Genomic DNA, 15,613 nt, shown 5'->3' with positions numbered 1-15,613 from the left:
TTCACCGTGTGAATAGAGTCTGTTTCATTAAGGATTCAGAGCACGATGAGGCACCTGGCTTGTCTTCATTTCATCTCCATGTAAAGTCACCCTCAGCTGCCATTCCTCTGGGAGAATCCCCCAAACGTACCGTGAACGTGTCACCTGATGTTTGGCCGGCCTTCTGCCCACCACCTTGAACAGCCCGGAGAACAAAACACACAACTTTTTGCTTGTTTCACATCGTCAGCACTATGACTGTTCTTGTTATGTTGTTTCTCATCATCTTCTTTTCTTTTGGGCTGCTCCCCTCAACGATCATCACGATTAATCACCCCCCTTCCTCCATTTAACCTTCTCCTCTGCATCTTCTCCTCTTACACCAACCACCCTCCTGTCCTCCCGCATCTTATCTATAAACCTCTGGTCTTCCTCCAGACCTCCTGCCTGGAGGAGCAGACAGCCGGCGATTAAAAAGCAGGGTTTTTCTGCAAGTCGTTTTCCACAGAGCAAGTAATTTCCTTCCATCTTCCCCTTGGTGTTTGGAGATCGGAGACTGGAAGATTACGAGAAGTAACGAAAGAAAAAAATAAAATGAGATAAGGGAATAACCTCATTATAAAACCTTTATTGATACAAAAAAGCTTCTGGAAATATACTGATTGTCGGCGACCAGATCACGTATCAATCACATGTTTACTTTCACTTTGATCGTTTGAGCTGAAAATTTGTTGCCTCGCAGAAAACTTGCATTTATCATGAGCACGACAATCCCACTCCCCCGACCCCCGACCCTCACCAGCTCTTAACTGGTCATGATAGAATGTATATGTATAAAATATATGCCATATGTATATCTGCATTCCACAGGTGGCTATTGATGGAGGACTGGTCACAGCTGGATGATGTTGACTGCAGACTCGTACCAAACCCAGAAGCCGGGATAGACCGGCTCGCTGAAGGAGGCCTTGAAGCGGTGGATGAGGGACATGGTGTCCTTCACAGCGTAGAAGGACAGGGTGCCCCCGGCGTGGTCCAGGAAGACCCCGATGCGGGAGCAGTAGGGGGCGCTAATCTCTATCTGGTCCTTGTTGTGGCGGGCAGAGTAGCTGGAGTCGGAGCAGAAGAGGCTCCAGGACTTGCGGTTGTAGCCGATACGGCAGCTATCTCCGTAGCCTGTCCGCTTGATGCCCCTGTAGGTGACCCCGATGGCGGCCCCCTCCCCGCTCCAGTCCACCTCCCAGTAGTAGGCGCCCCCCGACAGAGCCTCCGCACAGAGGACCTGCGGCAGGGAGTCAAATCTGGCGGCGTTGTCGCCGAAGGACTGGGGTTCTCGCTTCAGGGCCGCTTTTCTGTTGCCCCGGGACAAGTAGAGCTGCCTGTAGGCTGTGTTGGTGTCCAGAGTCAGCTGACAGGCGTCTGGGGAGCACATGGCGCAAGATCTTCAACAATTTTTGCGGCAGGCTTTAAAATCACATGTAAAATGGACAAGAGCAAAAAACAAGAAAAAAAAGACAACCCAAGATCAGGAGGCCTCGTCCTCACCGTGGCCAAAAAGCCCTTCACCTTTGCACCAGCAGATTTACAGAATGTCAGTCAAGTCCCACCCCTCTTAGATGTTTAAGCAACCTAAACAATAATGAGATTTAAAGGGAAATAAAAAGCCTCTCTGGCTGAACACAAGAATCAAAATTTTTCCAGGTGTTAGACGTCCATCTTCACCTGCCCGCTGTGAACCTTCACCGCTGCGGATCAGAGTTGGTGAGACACCCGGTGGCCTCGGCCAGTTCTGCCCGGCCTATTATCTGGAATCGCACAGGCATCGACAGCGGCCGTGAGTTTGGCCGCAAGCAGAAACGCATCCTACAAAGTTCATCTTTAATTTTATTGACTCTCTAAAGTCACGCGGGCCACCATTAATAAAAATGCTCAGGTTGTCTTTGTCGGGATTTTTTTTGTTTTTTTTGTAATTAGCCACGGGGTCTGACAGGGAAGCGCGCCTGACGTCAGATTTTCATGCTGTAAAAAGTAGCGGGGGGTGGGGTGACGGCCAGACTCACATTTGAGGAAATCGTCCCGGTGCTGAGGTTCCTGGACGGGGAGGGACCTGTACACGGGAGCCTCGTCAGCTGGAGGAGGAAGCAGAGCCCCGTCAGGACACACGCTGGACTCATGACCTTCTCTCTTCAGCACCAGACCACACCCTCACCTCCTAGCAGGTCCTTCATCTACTTTTAGTCCATCTATTCATCTTTTTTTCTTTTTTAAATACACATTAAATATGGTGTGTGCGTGTGTGTGTGTGTGTGTGTGTGTGTGTATGCAGCATATACTGTATAGTGACAGTATACATAGTGACTTTTGTAGTATTAATGGAGCAGCTCCAAGGCATTAGGGCTCAGGTTCAATCATTGGACCGTGTCACTGATCACACACACACACACACACACACACACACACACACTAACACACACACACACACACACACACACACACACACAACCCTCATGGCTTCCTGAGTGACAGTTTCCCTTTGAATGAAAATGACCCCGAGGGCCAGTACAACTTGAAATGGAGTGTGAGAACGGTGTGTGAGGGATGGATGTTGGGGTTGATGGTGAGATGAAGGGGACACTGTGTGGAATTCATTTTCAAAAAAGTGCTTCAATATGCCGTGTTTCCGATTGACTCACCTTTTGTGGACCGTCTCTTCTTGGATTCCTCCAGTTGACAGAAGGTCATTTTGTTGACTGAAATACAGAAAGGGCGCATTAACCTTGATATGGCTTGACTCATAATGCATTCACACCAAATCCACGTGTGTTGAAATTCATCTCCGTTGTAACTGGAGTGGCCGCGTGGCCGCGTACAAGGACCTAACTCCTGAGCTCGGGTAAACTTTCTTTTTCCAGAGACTCCCTAAGGAGGTCTCGTTTGGCCAGAAATGACTTGTTGTTCTCAGTTAATGCCGACTTTTCACATTATCCAGTCCCACCTGATCCCAGACTGACAGATGAAGGACAGAAGGTTTAGATGAATCCTGCAAGTGCTGAAGTCGTTTTGCTCCACTCACCCGTCTTGGCCACTTTGACCAGCTCCTCATTTCCAAAGTCATTAAGGTGCTGCTTCATTTCCGAAACAGCCTTGGTGACGGGGCCGAAGCTGAAGTATGGGTTGACGGTGACGGTGGGGAGCTCCTCTGCCTCCGTCTGGGCGATCAGCATGTGGTAGCTCTGATGGGGGGATCGGCAGCGTGATGACCCATGCATTGAAAGTAACGGCTGGCGTCACAGTTCAGTTTTAATTCAGTGAATATTTTAAAAAGCATGACGGCTGTTGGGCCTTCCCAACCTCGTTCATGGTTTTTAGTTTTCACCCACCGGCCGGCGGCCTTTAAGAATTAGCTTCTCATCAAAGACCAGATCAACCCATACTTTGTTGGATCCCAGCTGCATGTGGCAGTTTGTCCTGATATGGGCCCAGATAGTGGTTCATAAAGCTTTATTACCTATTAACAACTTGACAAAGACATTCAGACTAGGAGTGAGTGAGAAAAAAAAGTTGTCCTTCAAAAGGAATGTTAACATTTAAACATTCCTTGTTTTTGATAAGAGTCCTGAGAGCATTATAGGTTTCTCTGACTTCTTGGTTTGTTTGACTGATGAAGATAAGAGTGAAATAGAAGCTTGTTGAATTTCAGAGGTAGGACAAAGTCATGGTTCCTTGAACGCCTCAGCAGATCGGTAGGTCTGAAGCACCTCTAGAATATGGCGTTAAGGCGCATTTTTAAATGGGCACCTTTATGCAAAAACAGGGAAATAAAGTTGAGTTGTCTAACATTTAATGCTCATGAAACCAATCAGTGTGTCTTGAAGTTACGAGTCGTCGGCGTCAAAGTCCGGTTGCGAAAGTCTTTTACGTCTTTTACGATCCTGTTGGGTAAATGTGTGTCATCAAAGTCCGCCCCTCTGTGAACCCCTGCCGGCCCAAAGGCCAAGAGCCAAGGCTTCACGGGCGTCGCTCGGCATACCTGGATGAAGTGGATGTGGTCCTCGGTGCGAGACAGCTGGGTGATCTCATTGTCCCGCCTCTTCAGGTCGGCGATCTCGTGGCTCAGACGCTCCATGTGACCCTCAGCATTGCTAAGGGCCGCCCTCTTGTTGGTGGAGATCATCTTGACCATCTCCTGCTGCATCCTCTCAATGGAGCGCATCATGTCTCCAAACATCTTCTCGCAGTCCTGCAGGGCCCTCTGGGCCGAGTTCTGCACAGCGGTGGGAGCGGGGGGGCAGGGTGGAGAACAGAGGCCGTAAATCAACACCGATTCAACTCACGCACTCGGAGCCGTCAGCGGCAGGAATTCTGCCCGCTCCGGCGACTCTTATCTGTCAGATGGGTGACGGCAGCGCAAACCTTGAGGGAGTCCACGGCCTGTTTCAGCTCTTCCATCTGCTTCAGTCGGTCATGGATCTTCTCCTGGATCTCGGCCTGGGTGGCACCCAGTCGTTGCTAGGTGGAAAACAGCGTTTGTAGAAAAGCTACGGTGAACCGATAGACCATAAAGTGGCGAGCACATCGGGTTTGACCTCGTTATTCCATTTCTGCCCATCTCTCAGATCCCCTTATCTATGACTTGCCCGGACCTGTCCCTCAGCCGGAAAAGCGTGCCTTTATATACACCAGCCTCAACACTGTTGCCTACCTGCTCCTCAGCACGTTCCTGCTCGGCAGACACCATGTCGTGACCTTTGTGTTCCTTGACCGTGCACAGTACGCAGATGCACATCTGATCGGTACGGCAGAACAGCTCCAGGCCCTTCTGGTGCTGGGGGCAGATCTGCCTGTCCAGGTGGCCGATCTCGTCCACCAGCTTGTGCCGTTTGAAGGTGGCCGACTCGTAGTGGGGCTTCAGGTGCTTCTCGCAGTAGGACGCCAGGCACATCAGGCATGTCTTAATGGCCTTGTGCTTTTTGCCGATACAGATGTCGCAGCCCACGTCCTGGGGTCCTGCGTAGTTGTAGTCCGGAGATGGAGGCGGTGGCGGGAAGGCTTCGGCGCTGCGTTGCAGGGTAGAGTACCGTGAGCCTCCACCCACCCGCCGTGGCGTGGGCCTCTTGTTGTAGGAGACCCTGCACTGGGGGCAGAGGAAGGAGCCGGTGTGGTCGGCATGGTCCCAGTATGTCTTCAGACAAATGTTGCAAAAGATGTGTCCACATGGAATGGACACGGGGTCCCTGAGGTACTCCTTACACAGGTAGCAGTTGTCCTGGTCGGACGCCATAGCTTTCGGGGACTTGCTTTCCTTTCTGAGAGCGCTGCGACAGCGAGGGACTCGTGCATGCACAGTGGCTAAGTGCTCCCACAGGTACTACCAGCACAGGTTATATAGAGTAAACAGAGAGAGAGAATAAACTGGTTACACCGAAACCAGTAAAACAAGGGCGGGGCCAGGAAAGGACACAGTGAATGCCTTTATCAGTTACAGTATGCGAGGGGAATGAATGAAATGTGTGATCGCGGGTGCCGCTGTTTGGTCGGCGGCAACAAGGGGATAGGTGTTTTTTTTTGTTCCAAATGTAGAAACCCAGCATCTGAGGGTCCGACCCCGTAGCCGGGAAGAAGAACAAGCTAGGGCCGGAGAACGGCTGATTGCATCTGACTCTTACAAAGAACATGATTGCGTTCGAAGGCGTTAATAAAACAACGGCGTGCAGGAAATGACGGGCGTGTCACCACTTTCCCGTTTGATACGCTCTAATTGAAGGGCCTCGGAGTCTGATGAGGCCTGCGGCGGACGGACGAAGACCACAGAGAACTGGGTTTTCTTTTCTCTGTTTCTGCAGATTAAGAGACCGGCCGACTTAGCCCGACGAGTTGTGAGGCAAATTTTTACTGCTCCGCTGGTTTCAATTGGTTTACTTAAACCTTGACCTCGCCGCTGCCAGTTAATCATCAACCCGTTTTTGTGTGTGTTTCATTGCATTTCATTGCGAGCCACCTCTCCGGACATCCAGCATGCGGTTTCTCTCAAAACATGGCTGAGAGCGTCTTCCTGCCTCTGAATTCAACCCCAAACACTGAAATTCTCATGACCCCACGAGGACAAGCTCATTTCTTCCTTTGAGTTACAAACCTCCCTCTGGATATTTAATTCTATAGTGATGTAGGTGCATGTCTCACACACACACACGTGAGCGCGTGCATACACACACACACACACACGCACGCATGCATGCGCACACGCACACACACATACACCCGGGCCAAGATGTAGTTTCAGGGTTGTTGAAATGAAGATAGGAATGTAACTCCACTGGATGGGCCAGATAACAGGAGGCCTGAGAAAGTCTGCCTCAAAGATTCCATTGTGTCAAAACCGACATGGCGGAGCGGCGTGTTCTGCTCCGCTGTCCGTCAACAACAGAAACCTCAGCTGACACATAAAACAGCACGTAGAGGACGATTTGAGAAAAGGTAAAACGAAAATAAACCATTTCAGTTGATAGGGGTTCCACACTGCAGAGGGAGTGACGCAAACAATGGAGGTCATAATCAGCTAGATATAAATGTAATACAACTGGTATTCAGTTGCAGTAGCTGTTGCAGTTGTAGTAGGAGTGGTCATGGTAGCAGTAGTGGTACTAGTACTAGTAGTAGTTGTCGCTGTAGTAGTGGTGGTAGTAGTAGTTCAAGGCTTTTCTTTCAGACTTTAGAAAAGTGAATGTGTCAGTGCATATCTTTTGTTATAAACCCTTTCAGAAGAGATAAACACAATGCATTTTGTTTTTGTGACGATGTACATTGCCAAGGATGCTTAAATGAATATCGAAACATCTTAGTTATTAGTGTTTGTGCCATTTCAAATGAAATGCACGTTTTACTCGCTTACTCCATCCATTAAAAGTAAAATGGATGCTTCCTCTCTCTATTTCCTTTAAGTGGATGAAGAAGAAAAAGAAACAATGCAGAGGAATGGATATTATTTTGGCACGAGTTCAGAATGTCTTTGGAGTTGTGCTGTTTTTCATCAGCACATCATGTTGTTTCTCTCACTTTGTTGTGAAAAAACTTTTAAGGTCCAGGATTCTCAGAACATATATAAACATAGAAGTACATTTTATAGTCATTTCTTGTGGAAGTTTATGAATCACGTTGCAGAGCCTGATTGATTTCTCAGTGCTTGCTCATGTGCACGTGCAGTTTCCACTTCTAAAGTCTGGACGGCCTGTCCATCATGTTCAGCTGCAGCTCCTCATGGCTGCACTTCACGCAGCCTCTTCCTCTCTGGCCGCAGAGTTGCGGCAATGAGCTCACCCTCCATTTCCCGCAGCGCATGTGGATACGGAGTCTTCCTGTTTGCATCACTCACACTTGGGGAAGCGGCGCTGTCCGGCCCCTCGCCACAGGACAGCTGACCTTTCCGCCTTGAACTTGGATGACTGCGGTCGCTCTGTCCTTCGACAAACACTCACTTTTTTACACTTACCCGCGATTAGGGCTAATTAAAGTCCCCTGTTTCTAAACACTGGATCCATCTGGTTCGAGGCGTCATGTAAACGGACACGGCGCTCGCAGGATTCTGTGTATTATGCAAAGTTGTGTCCCTTGGCAACAGGTAGTTAATCTGTAAGCACAGACTGATCCCGTCGCTCCGAGGCGAGGAAGGAAGGAAAACTGGCTTATCGCAGTCCTGACCTAATATGGAGGGCCGAACTCCCGAAGCCAGATATGAAATAAAGGCGTGGGCAGCTCTTCTTGCTGCTTTACGATTACGCGCGTTTTTTTTTTTTCAGCCAAGGTTTTCGTTATTCCCACTAATACTGAGAAACGAGAAGAGCATAGGGACTTCCATGGTAAGACGAATGAATGGAGCCGGAGTTGTTGGAACCCTTTATTGAAATGCTAATGAGTGAGTGTGATGTCAGAGAATGCACACACACACACACACACACACACACACACACTTCATGTTGCCAAGAAGCTCTGGGGATTTTTTTTGATGTTGTAGCACCAGATCAGGAAACCTTCCCTTCCAGCAAGTGATGAAACACTCAAATATGCAAAGCATCTTCTGCAGCCACACACCTGCATATCACAAGAATGCTCATGCATGTACGTTTCCATGACTATGAATACACACAACACGCGCGCACACACACACACACACACACACACACACACACACACACAGACGTCAACGGCCTGGTTTGACTGGTGACAGTGTCAATAGGGCACTCTGGCTGATCTTGGGAGGGGGAAGAAAAAAATAGAAAATAAAGACGGCAGCAGCAAAATGAAAGCTTCAGCTTCTATTTGGGTGAAAAAAAAAGTGTCAGGAGTGCCGCTGGCTTTGGCTGGCAGAGAGCGTGTTTGTTTATTGGGTGGTCCCTCGAATTCCTCGCTACCTTCGGCCGCATTGGTGTTTGTTGGACTGTAACCGGTTTAAGACAATGGCGATTCTGTCCGACAACAATGGCAGGAAATGCAGCTGTGGAGAAATGTGCGCACCTCAGCCGCCGATGAGCCACAGGAGAACTTCTCCGGGAGAGGAAGCTACGAGGAATGGAAGAGCTTTCCCGCACATACGCTGCGCCGATCTCTTTTTTTAATCAAGCTTTTCCAGTTTCATTCATTCCCTTTCTGGTAGTTTCACTCGCTCCTCTGCCTGCTTGACCCCCCCCTTCCTCGCTCGACCTGCTTATCTGAGCTGGGCAGGGCTCGATCTACTCCCGGCTCAGGGGGAGGGCCTTGTCTGCTTTCAATCAATAACCTCTGGAATTCAGAAATACAAGTAGGTCCTGTCTCTGGCAGGCTGTACCACTGCGGAGGGCGGTCTCCCAGGCGGGCTGGGCCAAACCTCCATCTGCTCCGGGCATTCTCTCTCTGCTCTCCGTGGTCTGACGGCGCTCTGCCTCCCAGCGTCATGGCCGATCACACTTCCCCGGACTACTTCAGCTGCTCTCTGTGCGTGGGCCTGCTCAGGGACCCCGTGGCCATCCCCTGCGGCCACAGCTTCTGCATGGACTGCATCAGCGGCTACTGGAACGAGGCCGACTACACGGGGATCTACATCTGCCCCCAGTGTAAGATCACCTTCACCCAGAGGCCCGTTCTGCGGCCCAACGCCACCCTGAGCATGGTGGCGGAGAAGATCAAGAAGAGCGGGCTGAACTTGAACGTTAACGCGTCCCCGGGGAACGTCTACGCCGGGCCCGGCGACGTCCCGTGCGACTTCTGCTCTGGGAAGAAGCTGAAGGCCGTGAAGTCGTGCCTGAACTGCCTGGCGTCCTACTGCGAGAAGCACCTGAAGCCGCACTACGAGTCGGCCACCTTCAAGCGCCACAAGCTGGTGGACGAGCTGGGAAACCTGGACAGGAAGATCTGCCCCCAGCACCAGAAGTCCCTGGAGTTATTCTGCCGCACCGACCAGATGTGCATCTGCGCCATCTGTACGGTCAGCGAGCACAGAGGCCATGACATCGTGTCCGCCGAGGCCGAGAGGAGCGAGAAGCAGGTAAGAACACCTGCCTCGGGGGAGCAGAGGGGTGTGTGAGCAAACACATGTTTCGGAAAGCTAAACTTTCCAGGGGCAAAGACGCGACTCGGTGTGTTTTCTGGAGCGTTGTCTCTTTATCCTGCTCTGCGGCGACTCCTGTACTTTGACCCATTTCCATCTATCACAAACCCTGGCAGGCATTCGCCGCCAAAACAAACGCGGCTCTCCGATTAGCCGAGGAGAGCCTGAAGGGGGCGGGTCTTAGCCTTTGCCAGCGGGAGCCGCTTTGGGAGGGTGGGAGGGGGTCCAGCTGCGGGGCAGAAACTGGGCTTCCTGCGCTTCTTCCCACCTGTGGGAGTGTGGAAATACCGGAGTGTCACGGAGTCAAGCCCTCTGGCGGGTCGCCGACATGACCACATGACTCAGCGGCTTGCTGGGAAACAGCGGCGGGAGGATAAAGGCCGCCGCCTGGTCCCGACGTGGAAACCGTCAACGGGTCCTCCATCCCGGGCGCTCGTGAAGGACGGGTTCATCTTAACCCAGATGATCCATCCTCAAGAGTTCTTTGCAACACAGAGTCTGGTTCCTCTCATCCCAACCTTGTTTTCACACATCGCCCGCTCTCCCTCCCCTCCCCCTCATCAGCCCCCCCGCCAGATTCCCCGCATTCCTCGAGCTTATCTTGAAGAATGGGTCGGTGGGCTTGAGGAAAGCAAAAGAGCCAAATTAGAAAAGCCCTCCATTCTGTGTGTCCGCGCTGAGAGCACCTTGAACCATCTCTTTAAAAGTCAGCCAGCGGTAGTTTCACATTCCTGTCGTGGACTGAATTCCACGGGAGACTCTAACGCCCCCTGACAGCGTCTCCAACCCAGATAAAAGCGCACGTACTCTTTCAATAGGCCACATTAGGAATGCTGACATCCATCCAGACACTTTCTTCTCTGCATCGTCAAAACCAAAAAAACTAAATCCCCTATAACACACCTCTGCTGCTGGACCCAAAGCAGCCCCCCCCCCAGAAGTTTTTATCAAAACCACTGAAAACATGGTTTCTGCAGAAACTGCTGGGAGTTTCAACGGCTGAGATCAGACAGAAGTGCCAGGAGAGGGTGAAGGAGCTGGAGGAGCTCAAGACGGCGGTGGATTCCCTCAAGGTCAAGACCCACCACACACACTTTTGTACAGACATCTATCAACACATACACTCTATACACACACACACATATACATACATACATATATATATATATATATATATATATATAAAAAACGGTTTCCTTGCCAACATTCTGTTTGATTGGTAATTAGTTTATTATCCCATTTTCAGAGCAAATTATTGTTCATTTTCCAGCACATTCAGGCCGGGTGACTCACAGTACATCTTTCTGAGAACCGCAAATTAGGAAGTTATTCAAAATTGATGAAAGGGGCTGGTTATCCTTATAAAACATAAGCTATAATAATAATCAAAATAATGACAATTTCACCAACATTTTCTAAACAGTGCGCCAAACACAGCAGTTCCTTCAGTTACAAACTGTGGAAAAGGGCCGGCCAGCCCCTCCTGGACACTGACGCTCTGAATGTCTTCTGCAGAACTCCGCCCAGAGGGCCATGGTAGAAAGTCAGAAGATGTTTGAGGACATGATCCGTTCCATCGAAAGGATGAGGTCGGAGGTTACTAAGCTGATTGGCATCAACGAAAAGGCCGCCTTCAACCAGGCGGAGTCGCTGGTGGAGCGACTGGAGCAGGAGATCGAGGAGCTGAAGAAGAAAGAGGCGGGCTTGAAGCAGCTGTACGGCACAGAGGACCACATCCACTTCCTGCAGGTGACAGGACATCCACGTTTTAGCCTACTCTGGGTCGCGGGGATGCTGGAGCCTGTCCCAGCTGCCATCGGGCGAGAGGCGGGTTCATCCTGCCGGACTGGCCGCCAGTCGATGGCAGGGCCAGGACAGACACATCTACATGTGTATAGTGCATACATGTTCAACATATACCAGTGGATCTTCTCCTTTCGGCTTTCCCCTTCAGGGGTCGCCACAGCAAATCAACCTTCTTCATCTAACCCTATTGTCTTCCTCGAGACCTCCTGCCTGGCAGCTCCAATTCCAGCATCCGTCTACCAATATGTTCACTCTCCCTCCTCTGTCCATGACCCAACCATGTCAGTCTGGCTTCTCTGACCTTCTCTCCAAAACATCTAACATGAGCCAAAGAGAAGAGAATGCAAAGAGAACCTTAGCATTTGCGTCTCTGCGACCTCTAGTTCTGCCTCCTGTCTTTTGGTCATTGTAACAGATTCTAGTCCAAACATCATCGCTGGTCTCACCACTGTCTTGTACACCTTTCCTCTCATTCTGGTCGTTACTCTTCTATCTCTTGGTACAAGACACTTTTCTCCACCCATTCCAACCTGCTTGGACCCGTCTCTTCACCTCTTTTCCACACTATCCGTTGCTCTGGACTGTTGACCCCAAGTACCTGAAACCCTACAACTTCTTGATCTCCACTCCCTGTAGCCTCAACATTCCACCCGAGTTCCTCTCATTCACACACACACATATACTCTGTCTTGCTGCGACTAACTTTCATTCCTCTCCATTCCAACATATATCAGTGAATACTGAGAGAATATAAGAGCCAGCTGTGCCTCTCATTCTACGCTTGTTGATGCAGAGGATGTTACCGGCCCAGGATGAGAAAGGGTCGCATAAGAACATACACTGAGATGGCAGTTCCAGAGAGAAGCTAAGATGTTTTCCATCTTAAAAAACTGCAAACGGTCTTAATGCAAAGAGCATATTTATAAACATCTGACTGACGTGGGCAAACAAACATACAGATTTCATTCTACAACTCATTCTGCCACGAATTTCTATCTACAACCTTCAAGTCTTTGTTATAAATTAGAATCCAGGCATCAGGGACAGAGGGGTCCTTCGTCCACCCACCCTTTGTTAATCCACACTTTTGACTTCAGAACTTCAACTACCTGTGCACCCCCACCGAGGACGGCTTCATTCCCAGGGTGACGGTCAACCCGGACTTCTCCTTCGGGGCGGTCAGGAAAGCCGTGGCCGAGATCAAGGAGCGCCTGGAGGAGTTCGGACGAGAGGAGCTGCTCAAGATCTCCAAATCAGGTCTGACCTCGGCGGCGCCGGTACGGAGCCACCCTGAAATCTGATGTCGGGATTATTTAATCTCAACCCAGGCTGTTTTGCAGTGAATGAGGTTCCGGTTTACACCACAGAGAGCCGGACGCTGGAGAGACGGAGCAGAGGTGAGCCGCCGGTCTCATCACAGCCCACTAGGAGACACCTGGAGGACAATTAAGGGAATGAAAAGTATATTTTGGACGGGCAGCTGAACGTGTTCTTCTTCTGCAGGCAAAGATACCATGGACCACAGTCCTTCAGAGCCCAGGGGCAGAGCAGACTTCATCAAATGTACGTATCTTGATTTAAAGACCCTTAACGTTTGGTTAGTCTCCTCTGTGTACCGTGAGTACAACAAAGTATTACATATACATATACATACATGATGTACGTAACCCTAACCCCCTTTGAACATCGTCATGAGGATGCAGAGTGCAGGAGCTTACACTAGCCCAATAGAATAATGTTGTTGATGCACACGTTCATGTCTGCCAGACTTCTGCCACTTGAAGCTGGACGCCAACACGGCCTACAAGGAGCTATACATCACTGACAGCAGCAGAAAAGTCACTCGCACTCGGGACCTGCAGCCCTACGGGGAGAACCCGGAGAGATTCGACAGCTTTGCCCAGGTGCTGTGCAGGGAGGCCCTGTCCGGGGGGCGCTTCTACTGGGAGATCGAGTGGAACGGGGAGTTCTCCATCGGCGTGGCCTACAAGAGCATCAGTCGCAAGGGCAAGGGCTCGCTGTGTCTGCTGGGCTACAACGACAAATCCTGGAGCCTCCTGTGCTCGGACACGGGCTACTCCGCCTGGCACAACCGGGTGGACAAGGCCGTGAGCGGGCCCCACTCGCCCAGGATAGGCGTGTACCTGGACCACATCGCCGGCGTGCTGGCCTTCTACAGCATAAGCAGCACCATGACCCTCCTGCACCGGTTCGAGACCACGTTCGTGGAACCCGTCTTCCCGGGCTTCGGGGTAGGAACCTCGGTCAAGATCTGCAGTGTCAAGTAAAATGTGAGAATATCTGTATACATTTCCAAGATATGCCTTTGGAATATATTATATTTTTACAATACCAAACCACCCGAGTGACAATGTATTACTAACCGAAGCAGCGCTTTCCTACTGCGTGCATTATTACACAAAGCAAACGTGACACAAAACACTGCGCCATAATCAAAGCCGTCACAAAAGTCTTATAGCCTTTAGCACCCAATAGCCTCGGCCAGATAACGTTATAACGCCATGATAGGTGAGACGTGGACAAGCTGTGAACGGTTACGTTGGCAAATACCAGTTACAATGCATTTCACCAAAAGTCATTACTTCCCACAAGGCTGTGAGGTATTTCAAGCGACGATGTCACTCCGGCAGTTGCTCTTCATGATCACTGAAAGCCACATGAAAGAAGACAGAAAGGATTCCCTCGTGGCTTTTCGTACATGTTCACGTTACTGCCCGGATACATCGTCCTAAAGCTGTTTCCCCACCTGAGTTTTGCTCCCCACTTCAACTAACCCTTATTTAATTTTGTGCATGTTTACTCACAAATATATAAATGATATAAAAACCACCAGAGTATAATTGTTATCCACAAAATACTTTTGTAACAGAATTGTTCATTTTGAATAAAGAACTACTTTTGTATTGTTGACATGTATCTATTTTTACACGCACAAACTGAAACAATAAACTGGGAATAAAATGTAAACCAGAACAGTAACTGTGTTACTTCTCTGAGCGCTGATGTTTCAAAGAGACACAAATGACCTTGGAGAAAGAAATGTGCTTTTGGCACTTGGAAACCCATTGAGCCCCGCGGCTTCCCGCTGGCCCACTCTGTGAAAAGACCTCCAATAAAGAAAAAAACAGGAACGTCTGGTTTCTGTAGTTTTGATGGGAAGCATTAAATCAAATACTCACCTCGGCTTGAGGAGCATCCATAGAAACACATTTCATGTCTTCTCTCATGAAAATGCTTGCACTCCTACAAATGCCAGGAAACGTTTTGGTTGACGGGTCCATGTTAGTCCTGTTACCCATCAGAGCAGAGCAAGGCACGCGCACACACATACATGCACGTGCACACACGCACACGGAACGGGCAGGTCACATGACAGAAATGAGCACCAGAGGCTGGAATCCACCTCCCCCTGCAAAGAGCAGCAACGCAAAACATATTTGACTTTCCTGCTTCCATTGGGACCAGCCGGACCGTGTTTGTCCTTCAATGGAAGAACAAAGATGTCTGCCATTGACTGGCGACCACTCCGCGGTGAACCCGCCTCTCGCCCCATGGCAGCGGGGATAGGCTCCAGCATCCCCGCCACTCTGAGTAGGGTAAGCAGAAGACAATGGATGGATGGACATCAGATGTTTGGCTGGCACACACACACACACACACACACACAGCCTTTTCAGTGTTTGCTCAGCCACAAGTATCTGAAGTAAATACTGTAGTCATGAGGAGGAGCCGGTGAAGACATCTCCTCCCACATTGACCATGACCTCAAAATGTTTCCAGGATGTGAGCATCCATTCTATAATCCAGGTTGTCCTTGGCTCACTTTCCAAAAAGACGGGGTTCTGGACAGCCTGCCAGCCAGTTGGTAAAACTGTTGGTTTAAGCAGTAGCAAAACTGCTATCAACTTTGCAGAAACTCACGTGGAGTGTGATTCACATGGAGTTCAAACTGGGTTACTCAGAGGAACAACCTGAAATACCACAAGCAGAGCCACCAGGGCTTGGAAAATAAAGGAGACCACGTCACATGGAGGAAACACATCCTGAACATTGAGCGTATACTTTTGATTTCTAGCATTTGATCTTTTTCTCTGCCACTGAGCCAGTGATACCACTGATGCTTTGCATGTCTGAGGTCCAAGATTCAATCCCTGACATCTTTGATAGACGTCGCTTTGGATAAAAGCATCAGCCAAATGACTGTATTCTATTCTTCATTTTAAAGTCAAT

The 15,613-nt window shown here is 49.8% G+C and overlaps 2 protein-coding genes across 2 annotated transcripts; one reads left to right on the top strand and one right to left on the bottom strand.

The window, feature by feature from the left end:
• Positions 1–596: 596 nt before the first annotated feature.
• On the bottom strand, positions 597–5,341 carry ftr83 (finTRIM family, member 83). The gene is made up of 7 exons (XM_086160299.1): positions 4,682–5,341; positions 4,393–4,488; positions 4,010–4,243; positions 3,053–3,212; positions 2,673–2,729; positions 2,040–2,108; positions 597–1,398 (listed from the first exon to the last, which is right to left on the bottom strand). Exons 1-7 carry the CDS (start codon positions 5,258–5,260, stop codon positions 872–874), a joined length of 1,722 nt encoding a protein of 573 aa, XP_086016425.1. The 5' UTR covers positions 5,261–5,341; the 3' UTR covers positions 597–871.
• Positions 5,342–8,589: 3,248 nt separating this feature from the next.
• ftr82 (finTRIM family, member 82) lies at positions 8,590–14,350 on the top strand. Its single transcript, XM_086160300.1, has 7 exons — positions 8,590–9,493; positions 10,534–10,629; positions 11,072–11,305; positions 12,460–12,619; positions 12,703–12,759; positions 12,866–12,925; positions 13,130–14,350. Exons 1-7 carry the CDS (start codon positions 8,903–8,905, stop codon positions 13,648–13,650), a joined length of 1,719 nt encoding a protein of 572 aa, XP_086016426.1. The 5' UTR covers positions 8,590–8,902; the 3' UTR covers positions 13,651–14,350.
• Positions 14,351–15,613: the final 1,263 nt, after the last annotated feature.

Source organism: Fistularia commersonii, chromosome 15, assembly GCF_037954325.1.
Source record: "Fistularia commersonii isolate RoL2024-O1a breed Wild chromosome 15, RoL_Fcom_v1.0, whole genome shotgun sequence".
Lineage (NCBI taxonomy): Eukaryota > Metazoa > Chordata > Actinopteri > Syngnathiformes > Fistulariidae > Fistularia > Fistularia commersonii.
This window is presented reverse-complemented; position numbering and strand designations above follow the sequence as displayed.

Coding starts and splice junctions, on each gene's coding strand:
- ftr83 (XM_086160299.1), bottom strand. CDS start 5,260: ATGGCGTCCGACCAGGACAACTGCTACCTGTGTAAGGAGTACCTCAGG. Junction 4,489..4,681: donor AGGAACGTGCTGAGGAGCAG/GTAGGCAACAGT, acceptor TTTTCCACCTAG/CAACGACTGGGTGCCACCCA. Junction 1,399..2,039: donor CCGGGACGATTTCCTCAAAT/GTGAGTCTGGCC, acceptor TGTGCTCCCCAG/ACGCCTGTCAGCTGACTCTG.
- ftr82 (XM_086160300.1), top strand. CDS start 8,903: ATGGCCGATCACACTTCCCCGGACTACTTCAGCTGCTCTCTGTGCGTG. Junction 11,306..12,459: donor ACCACATCCACTTCCTGCAG/GTGACAGGACAT, acceptor TTTTGACTTCAG/AACTTCAACTACCTGTGCAC. Junction 12,620..12,702: donor GCTCAAGATCTCCAAATCAG/GTCTGACCTCGG, acceptor GCTGTTTTGCAG/TGAATGAGGTTCCGGTTTAC.